This window comes from Heteronotia binoei, chromosome 17 (genome assembly GCF_032191835.1).
Source record: "Heteronotia binoei isolate CCM8104 ecotype False Entrance Well chromosome 17, APGP_CSIRO_Hbin_v1, whole genome shotgun sequence".
Lineage (NCBI taxonomy): Eukaryota > Metazoa > Chordata > Lepidosauria > Squamata > Gekkonidae > Heteronotia > Heteronotia binoei.
The window spans coordinates 53,689,495-53,716,516 of NC_083239.1; the positions used below are offsets into that span (position 1 = coordinate 53,689,495).

The following is a 27,022-nucleotide window of genomic DNA, read 5'->3' on the forward strand; positions in this document are numbered from 1 at the left end:
GGAAGGAAGGAAGGAAGGAAGGAAGGGAGGGAGGGAGGGAGGGAGGGAAGGAAGGAAGGAAAGGAGGGAGGGAGGGAGGGAGGGAGGGAGGGAGGGAGGGAGGAAGGAAGGAAGGAAGGAAGGAAGGAAGGAAGGAAGGAAGGAAGGAAGGAAGGAAGGAAGGAAGGAAGGAAGGAAGGAAGGAAGATTGAAAGAAAGCTGGAAGGAAAGCAAATAGATTCTGGGGGAAGGAAGGAGAGGTGGAAAGAAAGCAACTTCAACTTTAAATGCATTTTCCAAGCCGCTAGCTGGCTTGGCTTGGCTTGGAGAAGTGATTTAAAGAGAGACATGCCTTCTCCAAGCCGGCCAGTGTGGGAGCTTTGAGAGCCGCACCATATGTGTGAAAGAGCCACATGTGGCTCCCGAGCCACAGTTTGGCCCCCCCTGGCCTGGGCCATCCCGGTGAGAGCAGAGACCAGCAGAGGTGGCTGGCCCTTGCCTGCCTCTGCGTAGCAACCCTGGACTTCCTTGGGGGTCTCCCATCCAAGGGCTAAGCTGGCCCTGCTTAACTTCTGAGATCTGATGAGATCGGGGCAGAGGGATGACTTGAGAATTACTAGATCCACACCAAGGAAGGCGAGGGCAATAAAGGAGGCGGCTCCAAGAGCAGTGGCCACGGAGGCCTCCGTTTTATTCAAGTGATCGATGGGCTGCTCTTGAAGGATTCCAGAGCGTCACTTCATCTAAACTGAGCAAAGCCAGAAGATTAAGAGGGGCGGGGGGGGGGGGGGAATAGCAGAACGGAAGCCAGGATTGATTGACTAACCAAACAGCTGGGACGAATCGAACTAACGGCGGGCTGGAAAGAAATTCGTTGAAAGCCTTTGCGGGTTAATCCGCCTCAGTTGGCAGCAGAAAGGGTCGACTTGTGGAAGACCTCCAGCGTTGACTTGGGAAGGCTATTCTGCAATCAAGGCACCGTCCCGGAAGTAGCTCGCTCTTTGTTCTATGTGCGGCAGACGTCCCCCCCCCCAGAAAAAGGGGGACATGTTAGAGCAGGGGTGTCAAACTCATGAGGGCCGGATCTGACATAAATGGGACCTTGTTGGGCCGGACCTCGGGCCAGGCCGTGTGTGGACCTATTTAAGATTAGGTAGCAGAGATATAAACTTTATAAAGGACACAGGCAAACACAATTAAAATTGAGCACTCGTTCGTCTTAAAGGTGCCTTTGTTGTATATCTCCCATGGGAACTGGGCAAAGGAAGCTCTGGCTCTTTTCTTCCTTCCCCAGGGGACCAGGAGGGGGGGGGGAGTCTCAGCCAATGGAGAAAAGAGGCTATGCTCCGTAGCTCCTGTGCGATGGAGCAAGCCTTGCAGAGCAAGCTGTGATGCAGAAGGAAGCAAGAGAGAGGGAGAAGGAAGCAGATGACCGCCAGTTGCTCGGGGGCCTGATAGGAGCCCTCCGGGGCCCTGATTTGGCCCCCGGGTCGCATGCTTGACACCCCTGTGTTAGAAGGCTTCTAATGCATCTCTCAAAGGCTAGGGAGGTAGATACATGAGGAGACAGGGAGTGCCATCACTATTAATGCAGTGCCATTGATGTGGATGGTGCTGTGCCAAGTATGTCAGGCTTCTGCCCCAAAGAACTTACAATCTGAAGTTCATCCTAAGAGAGACAGAGGGAGTGGAAGAATGTACAGTTGGGGCCGTGACATCCCCTAGTTTGGAGGCCTTCCACCCACTCCAAGGTTATCAGAAAGTGTGTGTGTGTGTAGGGTTAGGGTTTGAATGTCCGCTGGGCACTCCGTTATCAGCCAGTATCATAATGCCCCTGTATAAATCGATGGTGCGGCCTCATTTGGAATACTGTGTGCAGTTCTGGTCACCACACCTCAAAAAGGATATTACAGCATTGCAGAAAGTGCAGAAAAGGGCAACTAGAGTGATTAAAAGGTTTGGAACACTTTCCCTATGAAGAAAGGTTAAAACGCTCGGGGCTCTTTAGCTTGGAGAAACATCGACTGTAAGGTGACATGATAGAGGTTTACAAGATTATGCGTGGGATGGAGAAAGTAGAGAAAGAAGTCCTTTTCTCCCTTTCTCACAATAGAAGAACTCGTGGGCATTCAATGAAATTGCTGAGCAGTCAGGTTAAAACGGATAGAAGGAAGTACTTTGTCACCCAAAAGGTGATTAACATTTTGGAATTCACTGCCACAGGAGGTGGTGGCGGCTACAAGCATAGCCAGCTTTAAGAAGGGATTGGATAAAAAGAAGGAGCAGAGGTCCATCAGTGGCTATTAGCCACAGTGTGTGTGTTTATATCTATATCTATATCTATCTATATCTATCTATATCTATCTATCTATTGGCCACTGTGCGACACAAAGTGTTGGGCTGGATGGGTCATTGGCCTGATCCAACATGGCTTCTCTTATGTTCTTCTGTGACACAGAGTGTTGGGCTGAATGGGTCATTGGCCTGATCCAACATGGCTTCTCTTATGTTCTTCTGTGACACAGAGTGTTGGACTGGATGGGCCATTGGCCTGATCCAACATGGCTTCTCTTATGTTCTTCTGTGACACAGAGTGTTGGATGGGTCATTGGCCTGATCCAACATGGCTTTTCTTATGTTCTTCTGTGACACAGAGTGTTGGACTAGATGGGCCATTGGCCTGATCCAACAGGGCTTCTCTTATGTTCTTCTGTAACACAGAGTGTTGGGCTGAATGGGTCATTGGCCTGATCCAACATGGTTTCTCTTATGTTCTTCTGTGACACAGAGTGTTGGACTGGATGGGCCATTGGCCTGATCCAACATGGCTTCTCTTATGTTCTTCTGTGACACAGAGTGTTGGGCTGGATGGGCCATTGGCCTGATCCAACAGGGCTTCTCTTATGTTCTTCTGTGACACAGAGTGTTGGACTGGATGGGCCATTGGCCTGATCCAACATGGCTTCTCTTATGTTCTTCTGTGACACAGAGTGTTGGGCTGAATGGGTCATTGGCCTGATCCAACATGGCTTCTCTTATGTTCTTATGTGACACAGAGTGTTGGTCTGGATGGGTCATTGGCCTGATCCAACATGGCTTCTCTTATGTTCTTCTGTGACAGAGTGTTGAACTGGATGGGCCATTGGCCTGATCCAACATGGCTTCTCTTATGTTCTTATGTGACACAGAGTGTTGGTCTGGATGGGTCACTGGCCTGATCCAACATGGCTTCTCTTATGTTCTTCTGTGACACAGAGTGTTGAACTGGATGGGCCATTGGCCTGATCCAACATGGCTTCTCTTATGTTCTTATTATACCCTATGGAGACTGGTCCCCTTAGAGTATAATGGAGAGTCAATCTGTGGGTATCTGGGGCTCTGAGGGGGCTGATTTTTGAGGCAGAGGCACCAGATTTTCAGCATAGCATCTGGTGCCTCTCCTCAAAACACCCTCCAAATTTCAAAAAGATTGGACCAGGGGGTCCAATTCTATGAGCCCCCCCAAAAGGTACCCCATCCTCCATTATCTCCAATGACGGGAAGGCATTTAAAATGAGTGTGATCCCATTAAATGTGATGGCCGGAACTCCCTTCAGAGTTCACTTATGCTCCTGGCTCCAACCCCAGATTAGCTTGAGGCGATTTAGAAACATAAAAGGCACAAAAAGCATTCTGGCTTTTAAAAATCCAGCCAATCAAAACTGAAATCATGCCAATCCAGAAACATCCGTCCGGCGGCCAATGAAAACCGAAAGCATAAGAAGATGTTTGCGCACTTCAGTGAGGCAAGACCCAAGCTGTAAAATCCAAGAAAGCCATCGAAACCTTGCAAGAGCCACCAGGGTAAGGTTGCCAAGTCCGATTCAAGAAATATCTGGGGACTTTGGGGGTGGAGCCAGGAGACTTTGGGGGTGGAGCCAAGATCAAGGCTGTGACAAGCGTCATTGAACTCCAAAGGGCGTTCTGGCCATCACATTTAAAGGGACGGCACACCTTTTAAAATGCCTTCCTTCCAGAGGAAATAATGAAGGATAGGGGCACCTTCTTTAGGGGCAGCTTAATGAAGAATAGGGGCACTCTTCTTAATAGGAAATAATGAAGAATAGGGGCACCTTCTTTTGGGGCTCATTGGTCCAATCGTTTTGAAACTTTGGGGGTATTTTGGGGAGAGGCACTAGATGCTATACTGAAAATTTGGTGCTTCTACCCCAAAAAACAGCCCCCGCCAGATACTCGCGGATCAATTCTCCATGATTTTCTATGGGAATAAATCTCCATAGGGAATAACAGGGTTCCCAGCAGACATTTCCCCCCCTTCTTCTGCTTTCTGACGACCCTGAAGCGGGGGGAGGGCCTCCAAACCCGGGGATCCCCTGCCCTCACCTGGGGATTGGCAACCCTACACCAGGGGTGTCGTGAAAAGGTGTCACACGGCCTGGCAGAGGAAGGCAGACTCTTAAGAGCAGTGAAGACACGGAAGGGAAGAGGTTTGAGCAGGGGTTTCGACCTCGTTGGTTATAAGGGCCGGATCTGACATAAATGAGGCCTTGTCGGGCCGGGCCATGTGTGCACCTATTGAAGATTAGGTAGCAGAGATATAAATTTTATAAAGAACACAAACACAAATATATATTTTAAAAAAACTTAAAACATGCTTAAAATGTTAACACTCATTGGTCTTGAAGAGGCTTTCTTTGTATTTCTCCCATGGGATCCAGGGAACAGGGCAAAGGAAGCGCTGGCTCTTTCCTTCCTTCCCCAGGGGACTGGGGGGAGCCTCAGCCAATAGAAGGAAGAGAGGCTTGGCTCAGTAGCTCTGCTGTGCAACTGAGAGAGCCTGGCAAAGCAAGTTCTGCCTCCCCCTCAAGGGAGGAGCCTCAGCCAATGGAGAAAATAGAGGCTTTGCTCTGTAGCTCCTGTGCAATAGAAGAAGAAGATATGGGATTTATATCCCACCCTCCTCTCCGAAGAGTCTCAGAGCGGCTCACAATCTCCTTTCCCTTCCTCCCCCTGTGAGGTGGGTGCAGCTGGAGAGGGCTCTCCCAGCAGCTGCCCTTTCAAGGACAACCTCTGCCAGAGCTATGGCTGACCCAAGGCCATTCCAGCAGGTGCAAGCGGAGGAGTGGGGAATCAAACCCGGTTCTTCCAGATAAGAGAGCTATGGCTGACCCAAGGCCATGCTAGCTGGTGCAAGTGGAGGAGTGGGGAATCAAACCCGGTTCTCCCAGATAAGAGCCCGCACACTTAACCACGACACCAAACTGGCTCTCCAAAGAGCAAGCCTTGCAAAGCAAGCTGTGATGCAGAAGGAAACAAGATATAGAGAGAAGGAAGCAGAGGACAGCCAGTTGCTTGGGGGCCTGATAGGAGCCCTCCGAGGGCCTGATTTGGCCCCTCAACTTCATGTTTGACACCCCTGGGTTAGAGGCTGGAAGTCCAGAGCCAAGGGTTGAAGCTGCGGATGAGAGCAGAATTAGTAGCAATTCTGAACTCCTGCACAAGATAAAGCAAGCACTACTTCATCCTCCGCTGTGCTCCAGTTTCAGTTCAAATCAGACGGCGCTTTGCATGCCAAGAACGGCTGGAGGAGATGTGGGCAGGGAAAGGGCCTTCCGCCTCCCTCTCCTCTCTGCTGCTAAGACCATCACGGCCTCTCTGTCGCCTGCCCGGGCCACCAGCTCAGTCTTTGCTGCGTCCGTCAAAACCCGTTGGAGTCCGTCGCACAGTACTGAAGTGCGCTGAAGAGCATCGCTGTGCTAAATGACCAGCAGGAGGCGCTGCTGCTTTGGTCAGTCTGCTGGAAGGTCGAGCCACCTTTAGCGAAGGTCTCACCCCCACCCACTCTTCAAATAAGGTCTCCAGTTAAAAATTAAATCTGCCCAGGAAGGGTTCTGGTACTATTGGCAACGGTTCCCTGCTCCCACGGCACTCCTTCCGCCACACGGATGCCACATCTTGCAATCTTCATCGCTGGAGTCAGATACCAGTCACAGTTGGTGGCAGAAACTAATTTATGGCAGGCCGGGTGGCCAGGGAGAGAATTAGGGGGTCTGGAAGGAACAGCTTCAGGGCACCCGGAGAGTAGACTGCCACCCCTAGATCCTGTCTGGGGTGGATTCGACCCTGGCGTTCCTGGAGAGAAGAGACTGGCCGGCCTTTACCTTTTCTTCGGTGTAAAACCCCCTTCTCATCGTGGCTGCCAGATATTGGAAGAGATTCTGGCGGGGAGAAAAAAAGAAAGGGTAAGCTCTTGTAAACTGGATCACCTCAGCTGTGTGAACCCCCCCCCAAAAGGGGGGGGGGTTGAACATAAATGAACCTATGAAGCTGCCTTCTACTGAATCAGACCCTCTTTGGTCCATCAAAGTCAGTCTTGTCTACTCAGGCCAGCAACGGCTCTCCAGGGTCTCACGCTGAGGTTTTTTATGCCTACTTGCCTCGAACCTTTTTAGTTGGAGATGCCGGGGATTGAACCTGGAACCTTCTGCTTACCAAGCAGATTCTCTAGCCCTGAGTCACCATCAGGAAGGAAGGAACATACATATGAAGCCGCCTTCTACTGAATCAGAACCTCTTTGGTCCATCAAAGTCAGTATTGTCTACTCAGACTGGCAGTGGCTCTCCAGGGTCTCAAGCTGAGGTTTTTCACGCCTACTAGCCTGGACCCTTTTTAGTTGGAGATGCTGAGGATTGAACTTGGGACCTTCTGCTTACCAAGCAGATGCTCTACTACTGAGCCACCGTTCCTCCCCAATAATTAAAGGTAGTCCCCTGTGCAAGCACCAGTCATTTCTGACTCTGGGGTGACATCGCATCACTACGTTTTCACGGCAGACTTTTCGACAGGGTGGTTTGCCCTTGCCTTCCCCAGTCATCTACACTTTCCCGCCAGCAAGCTGGGTACTCGTTTTACCGACCTTGGAAGGATGGAAGGCTGAGTCAACCTTGAGCCAGCTACCTGAACCCAGCTTCCGTTGGGATTGAACCCAAGTCGTGAGCAGAGAGTTTGGACTGCAGTACTGCAGCTTTATCACTCTGTGTCATGGAGCTCTTAATTAGAATTCTTAATTAGAATTAACCTATCTCACAGTATTGTTGTGAGTCTAGAAAAGTGTAACAGAAATCCAGGTATTTTCCCCTCCCAAACACTATCTTTTTTACAAAGTTCTGCTCCGCAATAGAACTTTTTTCTACTCCCAGAGGCTTGCCAGCTTCCAGGGAGGACCAGGAGTTTGACCAAAGCGTCAACTGTTGAGGTTGCCAGCTCCAGGTAGAACCTGGGGATCTCCTGGAAAACGCTTGGGGCTCTTTAGCTAGGAGAAACGTCGACTGCGGGGTGACATGATAGAGGTTTACAAGATTATGCATGGGATGGAGAAGGTAGAGAAAGAAGTACTTTTCTCCCTTTCTCACAATACAAGAACTCGTGGGCATTCAGTGAAATTGCTGAGCAGTCGGGTCAGAACGGATAAAAGGAGGTACTTCTTCACCCAAAGGGTGATTAACATGTGGAATTCACTGCCACAGGAGGTGGTGGCGGCTACAGGCATAGCCAGCTTCAAGAGGGAGTTAGATAAAAATATGGAGCAGAGGTCCATCAGTGGCTATTAGCCACAGTGTGTGTGTGTGTGTGTGTGTATAATTACTGGCCACTGTGTGATACAGAGTGTTGGACTGGATGGGCTGTTGGCCTGATCCAACATGGCTTCTCTTATGTTCTTCTGTGACACAGAGTGTTGGACTGGATGGGCCATTGGCCTGATTCAACATGGCTTCTCTTATGTTCTTCTGTGACACAGAGAGTTGGACTGGATGGGCCATTGGCCTGATCCAACATGGCTTCTCTTATGTTCTTCTGAGACACAGAGTGTTGGACTGGATGGGCCATTGGCCTGATCCAACAGGGCTTCTCTTATGTTCTTATGTGACACAGAGTGTTGGACTGGATGGGCCATTGGCCTGATCTAACATGGCTTCTCTTATGTTCTTATGTGACACAGAGTGTTGGACTGGAGGGGCCATTGGCCTGATCCAACAGGGCTTCTCTTATGTTCTTATGTGACACAGAGTGTTGGACTGGAGGGGCCACTGGCCTGATCCAACAGGGCTTCTCTTATGTTCTTCTGTGACACAGAGTGTTGGACTGGAGCGGCCACTGGCCTGATCCAACAGGGCTTCTCTTATGTTCTTATGTGGCACAGAGTGTTGGACTGGAGGAGCCCCTGGCCTGATCCAACAGGGCTTCTCTTATGTTCTTATGTGACACAGAGTGTTGGACTGGATGGGCTGTTGGCCTGATCCAACAGGGCTTCTCTTATGTTCTTATGTGACACAGAGTGTTGGACTGGAGGGGCCACTGGCCTGATCCAACAGGGCTTCTCTTATGTTCTTATGTGACACAGAGTGTTGGACTGGAGAGGCCACTGGCCTGATCCAACAGGGCTTCTCTTATTTTCTTCTGTGACACAGAGTGTTGGACTGGAGGGGCCACTGGCCTGATCCAACAGGGCTTCTCTTATGTTCTTATGTGACACAGAGTGTTGGACTGGAGGGGCCACTGGCCTGATCCAACAGGGCTTCTCTTATGTTCTTATGTGACACAGAGTGTTGGACTGGAGGGGCCCCTGGCATGATCCAACAGGGCTTCTCTTATGTTCTTCTGTGACACAGAGTGTTGGACTGGAGGGGCCACTGGCCTGATCCAACAGGGCTTCTCTTATGTTCTTCTGTGACCCAGAGTGTTGGACTGGAGGGGCCATTGGCCTGATCCAACATGGCTTCTCTTATGTTCTTCTGTGACACAGAGTGTTGGACTTTATGGGCCACTGGCCTGATCCAACAGGGCTTCTCTTATGTTCTTCTGTGACACAGAGTGTTGGACTGGATGGGCCATTGGCCTGATCCAACAGGGCTTCTCTTATGTTCTTCTGTGACACAGAGTGTTGGACTTAGGGTGGCCATAATAGCTGGAGGCCAGCCAGGGACACCTTGAGGGGGGAATGATGTGAGTGCGCGCGCGCCGCCGGAAACAGGAAGTGACGGCCCTCCCGGCGACGTAACTTCCGGTGACGCCATGCCACCGCCGGAAACAGGAAGTGACATCACTTCCGGTGACATCATTTCCCCCGTGCCACCTGCCAGAAGCAGGAAGTGACATCACTTCCTGTGACATCATTTCCTCCAAATGACATCATTTCCCTCCGCCGGCTGTTTCTGATAGCCCTGTGCCCCTCTTTCATTTGATATGTGTCCTGTGCGGGTGCCACCCTCCTACCGGAGCCCGCCACAATTGCCCTGTGCACGCGCAGGGACGCTCCCTCCCTCACTCGCCGCCTTCACCGCCCGCGCGCGCGGCCCACCAGCTCTCTGGCTGGCTAAACCGGGACCTCTAATGGTCCCAGTATAGCCAGCCCGGGAGCCGGGAATTGGGGGCCAGAACCGGGACTTTCCCGGGAGACCGGGACGGTCTGGCCACCCTTGTTGGACTGGATGGGCCACTGGCCTGATCCAACATGGCTTCTCTTATGTTCTTATAATTGACTTCCAAATGACAGAGATCAGTTCCCTTGCAGAAAATGACTGCTTTGGAGAGTGGACTCTATGACATTATACCCAGCTGACCTCTTTCCCCTTTCCGAACTCTGCCCCCCCCGGCTCCGCACACCCCAAATCTCCAGGAATCTCCCACCCCAGGGGTGGCAACACTGGTTTCCTTACCTCCCAGGCTTCCTCAACCTCCGGGGTCCAATCCTCTTTCAGAATGGGCCGGACAGCTTGGATGAACTGCACCCCGATGTACTGAAAAATCAAGCAAATCAGGTAGTAATTTGTCCAGGGATGAGAAGAAGGAGAAGGAGAAGAAGGAGAAGGATGAGAAGAAAGGGAAGAGGAGAAAAAGTAGAAGGAGGAGGAGGAGGAGAACGAGGAGAAGAGGAAGAAGAAAAAGGAGGAGAAGGAAGAGGAGGAGGAAGAAAAGGAGAAAGAGAAGAAGTAGGAGGAGAAGAAGGAGGAGGAGGAGAAGAAGAAGAAGAAGAAGAAAGAGAAGAAGAAGGAGGAGGAGAAGAAGGAGAAGAAGAAGAATGAGGAGAAGAAGAGGAAGAAGGAGAAGGAGGAAAAGGAAGAGGAGGAGAAAGAAAAGGAGAAAGAGAAGAAGTAGGAGGAGAAGGAGGAGGAGGAGAAGAAGAAGAAGAAGAAGAAGAAGAAAGAGAAGAAGAAGGAGGAGGAGAAGAAGGAGAAGAAGAAGAATGAGGAGGAGAAGAGGAAGAAGGAGAAGGAGGAAAAGGAAGAGGAGGAGAAAGAAAAGGAGAAAGAGAAGAAGTAGGAGGAGAAGGAGGAGGAGGAGAAGAAGAAGAAGAAGAAGAAGAAAGAGAAGAAGAAGGAGGAGGAGAAGAAGGAGAAGAAGAAGAATGAGGAGGAGAAGAGGAAGAAGGAGAAGGAGGAAAAGGAAGAGGAGGAGGAAGAAACATGCAGTTTGGGGGTCGAATCAGGCCCCCAGAGGGCTCCTATCAGGCCCCTGAGCAACTGGCTGTCGCCTGCTTCTTTGCCCCTCTCTCTTGCTTCCTTCTGCACAACAACTTGCCTTGCAAGGCTTGCTCAATTGCTCAGGAGCTACAGAGCAAAATCTCTATTTTCTCCATGGGCTGAGGCTCCCCCCTTGTGGGGGGGAGGCAGAACTTGCTTTGCCAGGCTCTCTCAATCGCACAGCAGAGCTACTGAGTCAAACCTCTCTTCCTTCTATCGGCTGAGGCTCCCCCCCCCAGTCCCCTGGGGAAGGAAGGAAAGAGCCGCAGCTTCCTTTGCCCAGTTCCTTGGATCCCATGGGAGAAATACAAAGAAAGCATCCTTAAGACCAATGAACGCTAATGTTTTAAGCATGTTTTAAGTTTTTTAAAAAATATATTTGTGTTTGTCTGTGCTCTTTATAAAATTTATCTCTCTGCTACCTAATCTTAAACAGGTACACACATGGCCCAGCCCCTCAAGGTCTCATTTATGTCAGATTCGGCCCTTATAAGAAATGAGTTCGACACCGCTGCCCTAGATGGTTCTGCTATCCTGAGATGCCAGCTCTGGAGGTGCCCACCCGTGCCCTCCTCACCTCATAGTACTTGGGGGGCGCTTGGTACCGGCAGTGGCTCCTCCCCAGCTCAAAGGCCAGATGCTCCAGTTTGTCCGTCTGGTCCAGCCGCCCCACGCTCTTCTCGATGAAGGACATCACCCTGGCGATGGAGAGACGGGGCAGAAGATGAGAGAGACAAGAGGAGGCAGCTGAGACCGGAACCCGCAAATATATCAGGGCTCACTTTGTAGCAGGAGCTACTTTGCCTATTAGGCCACACCTCCCCGATGTAACCAATCCTCCAAGAGCATACAGGGCTCTTTGTACCGGACCTACTGTAAGCTCTTGGAGGATTGGCTACGTCAGGGAGGTGTGGCCTAATAGGCAAAGAAGCTCCTGCTACAAAGTAAGCCCTGCCAGCAATGATGGTTCGATTTAGACGAGGGGAGGGCAAGCAAGAAGCTTTTAGCAAGGCCCTCTCAATTAGCCAAGGTGGGGGGAAGGTTTGCATATTCGGAGAGTCTTGCTTGGGGAGAGATTTTGGAGCAATGCCACCTGCCCAGCCGGAGAACACACCTGCTTGTCCCAAGAGGCTTTTCTTTGTAGCAGGAGCTCCTTTGCATATTAGGCCACACCCCCTGATGTAGCCAATCCTCCAAGAGCTTACAGGAGGCCCTGTAAGAAGAGCCCTGTAAGCGCCAGGACGCTTGGCTGCATCAGGGGTGTGTGGCCTATAGGGTTGCCAATCCCCAGGTGGGGGCAGGGGATCTCCTGATATGGAGGCCCTCCCCCCGCTTCAGGGTCATCGGAAAGCGGGGTGGGGGGAGGGGAGGGAAATGTTTTTGGGAACTCTCTTATTCCCTCTGGAGACTTATTCCCATAGGAAATAATGGAGAATTGATCTGCGAGTATCTGGGACTCTGGGAGGGCTGTTTTTTGAGTTAGAGGCACCGAATTTTCAGCATAGCATCCACCACCTCTCCCCAAAACACCCCCCAAGATTCAAAAAGATTGGACCAGGGGGTCTGATTCTATGAGCCCCCAAAGAAGGTACCCCTATCATTATTTCCTGTGGAAGAAAGGGATTTCAAAAGGTGTGCGGTCCCTTTAAATGTGATGGCCAGAACTCCCTTTGGAGTTCAATGATGCTTGTCACAGCCTTGATCTTGGCTCCACCCCCAAAGTCTCTTGGCTCCACCCCCAAAGTCTCCTGGCTCCACCCCAAAAGCCCCCAGATATTTCTTGATTTGGGCTTGGCAACCCTTGACTGGCCTAATAAAAAGCCCTGGCATCAAGATCTAATATGGTTGCCAGACCCAGCTGGGGGAACCCTTGGCGGTTTTGTGGGTGGAGCCCTGGTCGGGCAGGATTTGGGAGGGAAAGGACCTTGGGGCTAGGGCTGCCAACCTCCAGGTGGCACCTTGAGATCTCCCGCTATTGTCGGGCTGCCAAGTTCCCGGGCCATGTGGGGGTCACTTGTAGTGACATCATGCTCCGCCGCTCTAGGAGCTTCTTGGAAAACTCTATGGTGGTTTCTCAGATGCTTTATCAATTTGAGAGGGAAAACACCATGGTACTCATTAGCATATGCTGTCCCCCTCCCCTCCCCTGCCACCAGCAACCCGATGCAAGAAAGGAGAGCCCTGGGTGAGCGAATCTTGCTTGGGCTGGCTAGAGATCCAGCCAGCCCAAGCAGGCCTCGCTGGCCTGGGGCTCTCCTGGGCCGCTCTCTCCCATCAAAAGGCCAGCAAGCCCCCTTCTGCCCAAAATCACATAAGAAGTGGTGTGGTGTGGAATTGTTTTCTGTGGTCCCAGAAGGTCAGACCAGAACCAATGGGTTGAAATGAAATCAAAAGAGTTTCTGGCTCAACGTGAGGAAGAACTTCCTCACCGTTAGAGCGATTCCTCAGTGGAACAGGCTTCCTCGGGAGGAAGGTGGGCTCTCCTTCCTTGGAGGTTTTTAAGCAGAGGCTAGATGGCCACCTGACAGCAATGAAGATCCTGCGAATTTAGGGGGAGGTGTTTTTGAGTGTCCTGCATTGTGCAGGGGGCGGGTTGGACTAGATGACCCTGGAGTTCCCTTCCAACTCTAGGATTCTAAGTGGAGAAATGGTGGTGTGGGCTTCTCCAGAGGTTGATGAGGGCTGCTGGGGGTGTGGCAAAGCCCCTGGGGACTGGCTGGCTGCCCGCTCTCCTAATCCAGGGATTGTTATGCAGCTGCACCTCCTATTCAATGGACAAGATAGGCGGGGAGGAGGAGGGGGAGCCCTCAGAAAGGTTCAGGAGCTACTCTCCTATGAGCGCCTGCTGAATTCAAGGCCTGACCGTGGGACCTTTCTCTTCTCAGCTCTTGAGTGCTCAATTTAGACTTCCATGTAAACCAGTTTTCCTAGCAGCCTCAGTTCTTCCATGGAATTCTAATAAAAAGGTTTTCATCCAAAGCCAGCAACCGTCTTCTCAATCCCAAAGTGGCAATCAGCATTCCGCCCCCCCGGGGGGGGGGGTAAGAAGGAGCCATGAGAACCAAGCACTGGTGTGACCCTTCCTGGCCTCCGTCTCATGATCTGTCTCACAGGACCAGCTTTGCTGTCAGATGGCCATCTAGCTCTGCTTACCTCCTCCGAAGGAAGCCTTGAAGACTAACAAAAGTTGTGGCAGGGAACGAGCTTTCGTAAGTCACAGGGCAGTTCTTCAGTGACTCCCAAAAGTTCCTCCCATGCCACAGCTTTTGTTAGTCTTTAAGGTGCCCTACTGATGGACCTCCTGATGGCGCTTGTTGGTTTTTTTTGGCTACTGTGTGACCCAGAGCGTTGGACTGGATGGGCCACTGGTCTGATCCAACATGGCTTCTCTTATGTTCTCCTGTCTAGGGCAGTGATGTTCCGTCTTCTTGGTGCTTGGTGGGCCGCAGAAGGAAGGGTTCTGGAGTTCTGGCCCTGCTGTTGGGCCTCCTGATGGAACCTGGGTTTTGGCCACTGTGTGACAGAGTCTTGGACTGGAGGTGCCATTGGCCTGATCCAACATGGCTTCTCTTGTGTTCTTATGTCTGGGGCAGTGATGTTTTGTATTCTTGGTGCTTGGGGGGGGGGGGCAACAGTGGGAGGGCTTCTAGTGTCCTGATCCCACTGATGGACCTCCTGATGGCCCCTGAGTTTTGGCCACAGTGTGAAACAGAGTGCTGGACTGAATGGGCCACTGGCCTGATCCACCATGGCTTCTCTAATGTTCTTATTCTTGATGCTTGCGGGGGCCACAGCAGGGGGGCTTCTGAAGTTCTGGCCCCTCTTGTGGACCTTCTGATGGCCTCTGGGTTTTGGCCATTGTGTGACAGAGTGTTGGACTGGATGGGCCACTGGCCTGATCCAACATGGCTTCTCTTATGTTCTTATGTGCTCCTGGACGCTGGCTCTTGTCTTTTGCAGCATAGAGTTGGAGCAAGACAACATTTCTCCACTGGCAAAGCTGAGTGCTAAAGGGTGGGTCTAAAAATGGAAAGAAGGGGAAAAAAATAACATAAAGCCTAGTTCTTAGAACTTATCTTAAATCCACAGGGAAGGGATCTTTGGTAATCTTTTCCTGCTTCCATCCAATTTCAGGAAATCAAGGCTATTGTTTCCCGTAAGGCATAGAAAGCAGAGAATCTCGGAGTCACGTAGTCCTAGGAAACAGGTTAAGGAGATGGAAGCGAGCGGGGGGTGGGGGTGGGAACGCTGCATCCTCAGACCTCCTGACAGTTCTTGGCTGCAATCAATTCTGGTATTTCAGACCGGGCCGGTGCGTGGGAGTAGACAAAGTCGGCAGTCGCCTAGGGCGCCACCTGGTCTAGGGGGCACCATTGGGCACCCCCTCCCAACGCCTGACTCTGGCTCCTGACCGCTGCCACCTTGTCCTCTCCCATCATCAAGCTGCCCTCAACAAAGCCAAGCCACCCCCCTCTCCCCGATGTGGGGGTGGAGCCAGGAGACATTGGGGGCGGAGCCAGGAGCAAAGGTGTGACAAGCATCATTGAACTCCAAAGGGAGTTCTGACCATCGCATTTAAAGGGACAGCACACCTTTTTAAATGCCTTCCTTCCACAGGAAATAATGAAGGATAGAGGCACCTTCTTTTGGGGCTCATAGAATTGGACCCCCCCCCCGGTCCAATCCTTTTGAAACTTGGGGGTTATTTTGGGGAGAGGCACTAGATGCTACTCTGAAAAATTGGTGTCTCTACCTCAAAAGATAGCCCCCCCCCAGAACCCCCAGATACCCATGGATCAATTCCCCATTATTCCCTATGGGAATCGTTCTCCATAGGGAATAATTGCCCAGTAGACATTTCCCTCCCTGCCCCCCTCCCCTGCTTTCTGAGGACCCTAACGCGGGGCAGGGGAGGGCCTCCAAACCTGGGGATTGGCAACCCTTTCTCTCTCACACACACACTTACTAGGTCTGGTTTCTCCGCAACGACATCTGAAAAGAACAGTGGTTCCACTACTCTCTCTCTCACACACACACACACACAATCTCTTAGTTGCTCTGAAACGAAAGCAAAACAAACCGAGGGGCTGTGTTGCTGACCCTTCCCATGAAGTACTTCCTGCTCAACTTTAAAGGCACACATACACACATTTTGAAAGGGACCTGTTTGCAGGTTTCTAAACCTGCCCAAGGCCTAGAGCTGCATGGGGGCTGTGGGGGTGGGGCTTCCTCCACCGGCCAGCTGGCTGAGGCTGGGGGGAAGCCTGTAAAACCGGGGGATCCCGCTGGGACCTGGGGATTGGGAAGCCTAAGTGAGCCGGAGGCTAAAAAACAGTGAGCTAGCTCGTACTAACTCAGCTTAGAGGGAGCCCTGATGGACACACGCAAGCTCCAGAAGGTATCTGGAGATCTTCCAAGATGACAACACATCTCCAGGCAACAGGGATGGGGATGTATGTGTGTAGGGGGAGGTATTTGTGAAATTCCTGCACTGTGCATGGGGTTGGACTAGATGACCCCAGGGGTCTATTCCGACTCTATGATTCTATGATCTTATCCCTGGAGAATATGGATGCTTTGGACAGCCATCTTTACGTCATTATCAAAGGGAGGGCAGGAAGGAAGGGATGAGCAGTGCTCAGCTTCCGTGGCCCTTGCTTACATGCCCACAGTCAGGGGTGGAATTCTAGGCGCTCCTTGGCATATTAGGCCACACCCCCTGATGTAGCCAATCCTCCAAGAGCTTACAAAAAAGAGCCTTGGAATTCTAGCAGGAGCTCCTTTGCATATTAGGCCACACACCCCTGATGTAGCCAGTCCTCCAAGAGCTTACAAAAAAAGAGCCTTGTGAGCTCTTGGAGGATTGGCTACATCAGGAGGGTGTGGTCTAATATGCAAAGGAGCTCCTGCAAGAATTCCACCCTTGCCCACAGCCATGCCAATGGCCGCTCTGGGGCCGAGAAGGGATTCTCCTCCAAGCTAGAGTGGCCCAGGGATTTTGGAGATCTTTTCGCCTTCCTCTGGGCATAGAGGGCTGGGTATGGAAAGGGCAGGGACCGCAGCTATGGCTGCCAACTTCCAGATGGAGATAACGAACCAGAGATTCATGGAAAGAAGATGCAAACAAAAGCCAGAGTTACCAGGTCTGACTCAGGAAATATCTGGGGACTTTGGGGTAGGGTTGCCAAGTCCAATTCAAGAAATATTTGGGGACTTTGGGGGTGGAGCCAGGAGACTTTGGGGCGTGGAGTCAGGAGACATTAGGGGTGGAGCCAAGATCAAGGCTGTGACAAGCATCATTGAACTCCAAAGGGCGTTCTGGCCATTACATTTAAAGGGACGGCACACCTTTTCAATGCCTTCCTTCCATAGGAAATAATGAAGGGTAGGGGCACCTTCTTTTGGGGCTCATAGAATTGGACCCCCTGGTCCAATCTTTTTGAAACTTAGTGGGTATTTTGGGGAAAGGCACTAGATGCTACGCTGAAAATTTGGTGCCTCTACCCCAAAAAACAGCCTCCCCAGAGCCCCAGATACCCGCGGATCAATTCTCCATGATTTTCTATGGGAATAAATCTCCATAGGGAATAACAGAGTTCCCAGCAGACATTTCCCTCCCCTCCCCCCGCTTTCTGACGACCCTGAAGCGGGGGGATGGCCTCCAAACCGGGGGATCCCCTGCCCCCACCTGGGGATTGGCAACCCTACTTTGGGGGCAGGGTGGAGCCAAGAGGCTTTGGGGGTGGAGCCAGGAGCAAGGGCGTGACAACCATCGTTGGACTCCAAAGGGAGTTCCGGCCGTCACGTTTAAAGGGAGCGCACACCTTTTAAATGCCTTCCCTCCTTTGGAAATAATGAAGGCGGGGGGCACCTTTTGGGGGGCTCATAGAATTGGGCCCCCTGGTCCAATCTTTTTGAAATTTGACAGGTGTTTTGAGGAGAGGCACTGGATGCTATGCTGCAAATTTGGTGCCTCTATCTAAAAAAAAAGCCCCCCCCCAGAGCCCCAGATAACCATGGATCAATTCTCCACTATACCCTATGGGAACCTGTCTCCATAGGAAATAATGGAGTGCCCAGCAGACATTTCCCTTCCTCCCCTCCCACTTTCTGATGACCTTGGAGCGCATTACCCAATAGAAGGTACCTCCATCCTCAATTATATATCTCCTAAGGTCCCTTTAAATGTGGTGGTCAGAACTCCCTTCATGGTTCAATCATGTTTGTCACAAACTTGCTTCTGGCTCCACCCCAAAGTCTCCTGGCTCCACCCCCAAAGTCCGCAGGTATTTCCTGAGTTGGACCTGGCACCCCTACTACTGGGACTGGAAGAAGAAGATGATGAAGAAGACGAAGAAGATGAAGATGATGATGAAGAAGATGATGATGAACAAGAAGATGAAGAAGATGAAGAAGAAGAAATTGGATTTATACCCTGCCCTCCACTCCGAAGAGTCTCAGATCAGCGCACAATCTCCTTTACCTCCCCCCCCCCACAACAGACCCCCTGTGAGGTAGAAGAAGATATTGGATTTATATCCCGCCCTCCACTCCGAAGAGTCTCAGAGCGGCTCACAATCTCCTTTCCCTTCCTCCCCCACAACAGACACCCTGTGAGGTAGATGAAGATATTGGATGTATATCCCGCCCTCCACTCCAAAGAGTCTCAGAGGGGCTCACCATCTCCTTTCCCTTCCTCCCCCACAACAGACACCCTGTGAGGTAGATGAAGATATTGGATTTATATCCCGCCCTCCACTCCGAAGAGTCTCAGAGGGGCTCACAATCTCCTTTACCTTCCTCCCCCACAACAGACACCCTGTGAGGTGGTTGGGGCTGAGAGGGCTCTCACAGCAGCTGCCCTTTCAAGGACAACCTCTGCCAGAGCTATGGCTGACCCAAAGCCATGCTAGCAGGTGCAAGTGGAGGAGTGGGGAATCAAAGCCGGTTCTCCCAGATAAGAGTCTGCACACTTCACCACTACACCAAACTGGCTCTCCAAGAAGAAGATGATGATGATGATATTGGACTTCTATTCCACCCTATACTCTGAATCTCAGAGGGGCTCACAATCTCCTTTCCCTTCCTCCCTCACAACAGACACCCTGTGAGGCGGGTGGGGCTGAGAGTGCTCTCACAGCAGCTGCCCTTTCAAGGACAACTCTGCCAGAGCTATGGCTGACCCAAGGCCATTCCAGCAGCTGCAAGCGAAGGAGTGGGGAATCAAACCTGGTTCTCCCAGATAAGAGTCTGCGCACTTAACCACTACTCCACTATACCAAACTGGCTGTCTAGTACCTTCTCTCTAGGCCTTTGTTTAGTGGCTGTTCAGGAAGGCATTCATAATTACGTGCCCAGAGATCAGACATGGGAACTCTTCTTCATGATGTGATGGTGTCGCTTTACTCTGCTCTGGTAAGACCTCACCTGGAGTCTTGTGTTCAGTTTTGGGCACACCATTTGAAGAAGGATATAGACAAGCTAGAACAGGTCCAGAGGAGGGCGACAAAGATGGTGAGGGGTCTGGAGACCAAGTCCTATGAGGAAAGGTTGAACGAGCTGGGGATGTTCAGCCTGGAAAGAAGGCGGCTCAGAGGGGATATGATCACCATCTTCAAGTACTTGAAGGGCTGTCCTATATAGGATTGTGTGGAATTGTTTTCTATGTCCCCGGAAGGTAGGACCAGAACCAATGGGTTGAAATTAAATCACAGAGTTTCCGGCTCAACATTAGGAAAAACTTCCTGACTGTTAGAGCAGTTCTTCAGTGGAACAGGCTTCCTCCTTGGGCGGTGGTGGGCTCTCCTTCCTTTGAGGTTTTTAAACAGAGGCTAGATGGCCATCTGACTGCGATGAAGATCCTGTGAATTTAGGGGGAGGTATATGTGGGTTTCCTGCATTGTGCAGAGGGTTGGACTAGATGATCCTGGAGATTTATACCCCGCCCTTCTCTCTGAATCAGAGACTCAGAGTGGCTTACAATCTCCTATATCTTCTCCCTCTACAACAAACACCCTGTGAGGTGGGTGGGGCTGAGAGAGCTCTCACAGCAGCTGCCTTTTCCAGAACAACTCCTATGAGAGCTATGGCTGACCCATGGCCATTCCAGCAGCTGCAAGTGGAGGAGTGGGGAATCAAACCCGGTTCTCCCAGATAAGAGAGCTCTGGCTGACCCACGGCCGTTCCAGCAGCTGCAAGTGCAAGAGTGGGGAATCAAACCCGGTTCTCCCAGATAAGAGAGCTCTGGCTGACCCACGGCCGTTCCAGCAGCTGCAAGTGGAGGAGTGGGGAATCAAACCCGGTTCTCCCAGATAAGAGAGCTCTGGCTGACCCAAGGCCATTCCAGCAGCTGCAAGTGGAGGAGTGGGGAATCAAACCCGGTTCTCCCACGTTAGAGTCTGCAAACTTAACCACGATACCAAACTGACAGAACAGACCTGATTCATAGGAGGCCCGCACTCCTTCCAAGAGATGTAAAAACTCTGGGCCCATCATGGGCCAAGCCAAACGACCCAAGACACAAATCTTGGAAGGCTCAGATTCTTCAGAACGGATGACAAAGGCTCCAGCTAAGCTAAACAGGAACTGCCCAAATTAACTATAAACCTCCAGACTTTGGGACTGTTGCAAATATCAACATGGTAAATGAATACTAACTGCTTTTTCTGGTGGGGGGACGGACTCTTCAAGAGAAACACATGACCTTTTAGCAGGGACAGACAGTATTGATTTTGGAATCAAGGCTGCCGAGTCTAGATTTGGGATTTCCTGGGAAATTGGTGGGGGAAGCTGGGGAGAACGATAAAAGGAGGTACTTCTTCACCCAAAGGGTGATTAACATGTGGAATTTACTGCCACAGGAGGTGGTGGCGGCTACAAACATAGCCAGCTTCAAGAGGGGGTTAGATAAAAATATGGAGCAGAGGTCCATCAGTGGCTATTAGCCACAGCGTGTGTGTGTGTGTATAAATAAATAAATTTTTGGCTACTGTGTGACACAGAGTGTTGGACTGGATGGGCCATTGGCCTGATCCAACATGGTTCTCTTATGTTCTTATGAGACGGGTTTTGGGGGAGAGGGAGGGACCTCTGCAGGATATGATGTCACAGTGGCCACCTTCTCAAAGAGCCATCTTCTCCAGGGGGACTAAGCTCTGCAGTCCATAGATGAGCTGTCATTCTAGGAGGTTTGCAGTCCTCACCTGCAGGTTGGCAACAGCAACCCAATTGGGATATTAAGAACATAAGAGAAGCCATGTTGGATCAGGCCAATGGCCCATCCACTCCAACACTCTGTGTCACACAGTGGCCAAAACCCAGGTGCCATCAGGAGGTCCATCAGTGGGGCTAGGACACTAGAAGCCCTCCCACTGTGCCCCTCCAAGCACCAAGAATACAGAGCATCACTGCCCCAGACAGAGAGTTCCAACAATATGCTGTGGCTAATAGCCACGGATGGACCTCTGCTCCAGATGTTTATCCAATCCCCTCTTGAAGCTGTCTATGCTTGTAGCCGCCGCCACCTCCTGTGGCAGTGAATTCCACATGTTAATCACCCTTTGGGTGAAGAAGGACTTCCTTTTATCCGTTCTAACCCGACCGCTCAGCAATTTCATTGTGTGCCCACGAGTTCTTGTATTGTAAGAAAGGGAGAAAAGTACTTCTTTCTCTACCCTCTCCATTCCACACATCATCTTGTAAACCTCTCTCATGTCACCCCGCAGTTGATGTTTCTCCAAACTAAAGAGCCCCAAGCGTTTTAACCCACCTGCCGATAATTATCACTATCGGTTTGCAAGATCCCTGCTGAACAAACTAGAAGGCCGGGCTGCTACATCTTTGTTAGCCATCTGGATTCAGAAAAGACAAATCCAGGCGATCTTTAAGCCCTTTGTATTTGTTTGTTTGTATGAACAATTTGGCACAAAAGTCAGTTTTTTTGCTGGCACAAGAAGGGATAACGTGTTCTCCCTATTCTTCGACCCGTGAAAGTGCTGTGTGATGAACCAGACAATCTGTCCATCATGGTATTGTCTACTCAGACTGGCAGCTGCTCTCCAGAATCTCAGGCTGCTGAGGTCTTTCCATCACCTCCTGCCTGGTCCTTTTAACTGGAGATGCCGGGGATTGAACCTGGGACCTTCTGCATGCCAAGCAGATGCTCTTCCACTGAGCCACAGCCTGAGTTTATGGCTCTCCACGGTCTCAGGCCGAGGTCTTTCCCATCCCCTCCTGCCTGGTCCTTTTAACTGGAGATGCCAGGGATTGAACCTGGGACCTTCTGCATGCCAAGCAGATGCTCTTCCACTGAGCCACAGCCTGACTTCATGGCTCTCCAGGGTCTCAGGCTGAGGTCTTTCCCATTACTCCCTGCCTGGTCCTTCCAACTGGAGGTGCTGGGGATTGAACCTGGGACCTTCTGCATGCCAAGCAGATGCTCTTCCTCTGAGCCACAGCCTGACTTCATGGCTCTCTAGGGTCTCAGGCCGAGGTCTTTCCCATCTCTTCCTGCCTGGTCCTTTTAACTGGAGATGCCGGGGATTGAACCTGGGACCTTCTGCATGCCAAGCAGATGCTCTTCCACTGAGCCACAGCCTGACTTCATGGCTCTCTAGGGTCTCAGGCCGAGGTCTTTCCCATCTCCTCCTGCCTGGTCCTTTTAACTGGAGATGCCGGGGATTGAACCTGGGACCTTCTGCATGCCAAGCAGATGCTCTTCCACTGAGCCACAGCCTGACTTCATGGCTCTCTAGGGTCTCAGGCCGAGGTCTTTCCCATCACCTCCTGCTTGGTCCTTTTGAAATGGAGATGCTGAGGACTGAACCTGGGACCTTCTGCATGCCAAGCGGGTGCTCTGCCACTGAGCCTTGGCTTCTCCTCAACACATGAAGGCTTACCTGCATTCACATTGTGAAGATTCTTGTTCTGTGGCTGGCAGCTGCTGCCAAAGCAATGGGTTTAAAAAAAAAATCTACACAGGTAATCAAATCTTCAGTGGCTAATAAGGTTCCCTGCTGGGCAGAAGCCTCACCTGGCTCCAGCTGCTTCCTAAAAACCCAGGTGCCACAGGTGGGCACCCTCAGGCACTGTGCTGGAGATCCCTGACGCAGAGGCCATTATTCCCAAGGACTTCACCTACTCCATCTTGGATAATCTATTTTTCAATTCTAGGGACTGTTCTTCCTCTCAGAATATTAAGGCCCTTCACGCTCACTAATTTTGCCCATACGTATGGCTCATTATTATTAAGAACATAAGAGAAGCCATGTTGGATCAGGCCAATGACCCATCCTGGCCAACACTCTGTGTCACATAAGAACATAAGAGAAGCCCTGTTGGATCAGGCCAATGGCCCCTCCAGTCCAAAACTCTGTGTCACAGAAGAACATAAGAGAAGCCCTGTTGGATCAGGCCAATGGCCCATCCAGCCCAACAGTCTGTGTCACATAAGAACATAAGAGAAGCCATGTTGGATCAGGCCAATGGCCCATCCAGCCCAACACTCTGTGTCACATAAGAACATAAGAGAAGCCCTGTTGGATCAGGCCAATGGCCCATCCAGTCCAACACTCTGTGTCACATAAGAACATAAGAGAAGCCCTGTTGGAGCAGGCCAATGGCCCATCCAGCCCAACACTCTGTGTCACAGAAGAACATAAGAGAAGCCATGTTGGATCAGGCCAATGGCCCCTCCAGTCCAACACTCTGTGTCACATAAGAACATAAGAGAAGCCATGTTGGATCAGGCCAATGACCCATCCTGGCCAACACTCTGTGTCGCAGATAAGAACATAAGAGAAGCCATGTTGGATCAGGCCAATGACCCATCCAGCCCAACACTCTGTGTCACAGAAGAACATAAGAGAAGCCCTGTTGGATCAGGCCAGTGGCCCATCCAGTCCAACAGTGTCACATAAGAACATAAGAGAAGCCGTGTTGAATCAGGCCAATGGCCCATCCAGTCCAACTCTCTATCACAAAGTGGACAAAAAAATTACATACACACTGTGGCTAATAGCCACTGATGGACCTCTGCTCCATATTTTTATCTAACCCCCTCTTGAAGATGGCTATGCTTGTAGCCTCTACCAGTGAATTCCAGTGGCAGTGAATTCCACATGTTAATCACCCTTTGGGGGAAGAAGTACTTCCTTTTATCCGTTTTAACCTGACTGCTCAGCAATTTCATTGTGTGCCCACGAGTTCTTGTATTGTGAGAAAGGCAGAAAAGTACTTCTCTCTCTACCCTCTCCATCCCATGCTTAATCTTGTAAGCCTCTCTCATGTCACCCCGCAGTCGACGTTTCTCCAAGCTAAAGAGCCCCAAGCATTTTAACCTTTCTTCATAGGGAAAGTGTTCCAAACCCTTTAATCATTCTAGTTGCCCTTTTCTGCACTTTTTCCAATTATTTTGTTTTTTTGAAAAGGTCAATTATTTTATTTTTATACGTTAGAATTTAAGCATCGCTTCTGATCCTTCTCAAGTGTCTTCCCCAGCAGCTGGCGCATCACCTTCCTTGGTGTTGCGGGTGTATTTTTATTTATTTATTTATTTATATTTATTTATATTTACATTTATATCCCGCCCTCCCCGCCTAGGCGGCTCAGGGCGGCTAACAACATTTCACATATTTAACAAAGATAAAACTTTAAAATTTAACAATTAAAGAAATTAAACATAAAAACCAGTTAATTAAGTTAAAATAATTAAAATACATGATTCATTACATAGAATAAATCTGGCAGCAATGAACTTGTTTGGCGCTGGTTCTGCCAGTTTAGATGGTTCCAGTTTAGATGGTTCTGCCAGTTTAGATGGTTCCAGTTTAGATGGTGTAGATCACCTGGGCTCTGTGCTTGTACATGAGCTTGAATAGACCTTCACTCAGCAGCTCCTGGAGTGCAGCCCTGCCAAGGAGCCTTGGATCTTCAGCCTCTCGGAGACCACAGCAGACGTGATGAGCTTGTAGTTGGGCACCTCCTTGCAGAGCTTGTCGTAGGTGGCCTTGTCGAAGAGGACGAGGTTGTTGAGCACTTCCAGCTAAAAAGATCAAGTCGAAATGGCCATGTGAAGGTCTTGTCCCTGGCACCTCCAACTAAAAGGATCAAGTAGAAATGGCCATGTGAAGGTCTTGTCTTTGGCACCTTCAGCTAAAAGGATCAAGTAGAAATGGTCACGTGAAGGTCTTGTCCCTGGCACCTCCAACTAAAAGGATCAAGTAGAAATGGCCATGTGAAGATCTTGTCCCTGGCACCTCCAACTAAAAGGATCAAGTAGAAATGGCCATGTGAAGGTCTTGTCCCTGGCACCTCCAGCTAAAAGGATCAAGTAGAAATGGTCACGTGAAGGTCTTGTCCCTGGCACCTCCAACTAAAAGGATCAAGTAGAAATGGCCATGTGAAGGTCTTGTCCCTGGCACCTCCAGCTAAAAGGATCAAGTAGAAATGGCCATGTGAAGGTCTTGTCCCTGGCACCTCCAGCTAAAAGGATCAAGTAGAAATGGCCACGTGAAGGTCTTGTCCCTGGCACCTCCAGCTAAAAGGATCAAGTAGAAATGGTCACGTGAAGGTCTTGTCCCTGGCACCTCCAGCTAAAAGGATCAAGTAGAAATGGCCATGTGAAGGTCTTGTCCCTGGCACCTCCAGCTAAAAGGATCAAGTAGAAATGGTCACGTGAAGGTCTTGTCCCTGGCACCTCCAACTAAAAGGATCAAGTAGAAATGGCCATGTGAAGGTCTTGTCCCTGGCACCTCCAACTAAAAGGATCAAGTAGAAATGGCCATGTGAAGGTCTTGTCCCTGGCACCTCCAGCTAAAAGGATCAAGTAGAAATGGCCATGTGAAGGTCTTGTCCCTGGCACCTCCAACTAAAAGGATCAAGTAGAAATGGCCATGTGAAGATCTTGTCCCTGGCACCTCCAGCTAAAAGGATCAAGTAGAAATGGTCACTTGAAGATCTTGTCCCTGGCACCTCCAGCTAAAAGGATCAAGTAGAAATGGTCGTGTGAAGGTCTTGTCCCTGGCACCTCCAGCTAAAAGGATCAAGTAGAAATGGCCATGTGAAGATCTTGTCCCTGGCACCTCCAGCTAAAAGGATCAAGTAGAAATGGTCACGTGAAGGTCTTGTCCCTGGCACCTCCAGCTAAAAGGATGGAGTAGAAATGGTCACGTGAAGGTCTTGTCCCTGGCACCTCCAGCTAAAAGGATCAAGTAGAAATGGCCATGTGAAGATCTTGTCCCTGGCACCTCCAGCTAAAAGGATCAAGTAGAAATGATTTCAGGTTTTCATGGCTGGCATCAACATTAGGGTTTGTAGAATCTTTCGGGCTCAAGTGTCATGTTCTACTGGAGAAAGTTTTTCTTCCAGGCATTTCGTTCTCAGCTACGGAGAACATCCTCAGTGGCGTTGCAGCCGGAGCAGGCGCTCAGACCTTCTTGGCTGCTGTGCATTGAGTGAGGCCAGGGCTGCTGGAGAGCTGCTATTTCTAGGCTGGAGGGGGTGTGATGAGAGGGCAATTGGTTTGTGAATGTACCCATTGTTTGGTGGGGCTTCCTGGAAGGGTGGTGATAAGGAAACTGGCTGTGGAATGTGACCATTGTTCTGTGTTGATTGCTGGGAGGGTTGGAAGGGGTGTGAAGATAAGGAAGATGGTTGTTGATTGTAGAAATGTAGAAATGGTCACGTGAAGGTCTTGTCCCTGGCACCTCCAACTAAAGGGATTAAGTAGAAATGGTCATGTGAAGGTCTTGTCCCTGGCACCTCCAGCTAAAAGGATCAAGTAGAAATGGTCATGTGAAGGTCTTGTCCCTGGCACCTCCAGCTAAAAGGATCAAGTAGAAATGGTCATGTGAAGGTCTTGTCCCTGGCACTGCCAGCTAAAAGGATGAAGTAGAAATGGTCGTGTGAAGGTCTTGTCCCTGGCACCTCCAGCTAAAAGGATCAAGTAGAAATGGTCATGTGAAGGTCTTGTACCTGGCACCTCCAGCTAAAAGGATGAAGTAGAAATGGTCATGTGACGGTCATGTCCCTGGCACCTCCAGCTAAAAGAATCAAGTAGTACTCCCACAATTTTATTGCTTAATCTCACAATTTTTTTTAAAAAAAATTAAATTTAAAATAAAAAGCGTGTAACTTAAAAATGTAAATAGTTTCAAGTTTCTTCATTTCTCCTACAATTCTCTCTTTTTTTTAATTTCGGGGTGTGTGTGTGTGGCGGTAGTGGGCAGCTCGTCTAGGGCTCCAAAAATGCTAGCACCAGCCGCATGGGTATTTTAAACATTTTTAGCCTGCTTTACTCTCAAGGAGACACCAAGCAGCTAGAGCGCCCTTTTAGCAACCTTTCCTTTTTCTAATGGAAAGGGTTTTTTTTTGCATTAAGGCTTCGCTGCCACCCCAAAATTCTGCTTGAATCACACAGCGATTTATTCCACAAAGCCCAAGAAACTGAAACCTTTTGGCAGGGGTTTGCTTTATTGTTCTTTCTCATATGGTCCCCGGGGAAGAAATACATGGAAAGGTTTGG

At 50.3% G+C, this 27,022-nt stretch overlaps 1 protein-coding gene across 1 annotated transcript in view; it reads right to left on the reverse strand.

Annotated features, from left to right (window-relative positions):
- Nucleotides 1-6,074: 6,074 nt before the first annotated feature.
- Nucleotides 6,075-27,022, reverse strand: part of LOC132586440 (neuroglobin-like) — a 45,359-nt gene continuing 24,411 nt past the window's right edge. Inside the window, exons 5-7 of the mRNA XM_060258524.1 lie at nt 11,078-11,198; nt 9,697-9,777; nt 6,075-6,197 (exon numbers count right to left, since the gene is read on the reverse strand). Coding sequence (XP_060114507.1) covers nt 6,075-6,197; nt 9,697-9,777; nt 11,078-11,198 — 325 coding nt within the window. The remainder of the gene's footprint in view (nt 6,198-9,696; nt 9,778-11,077; nt 11,199-27,022) is intronic.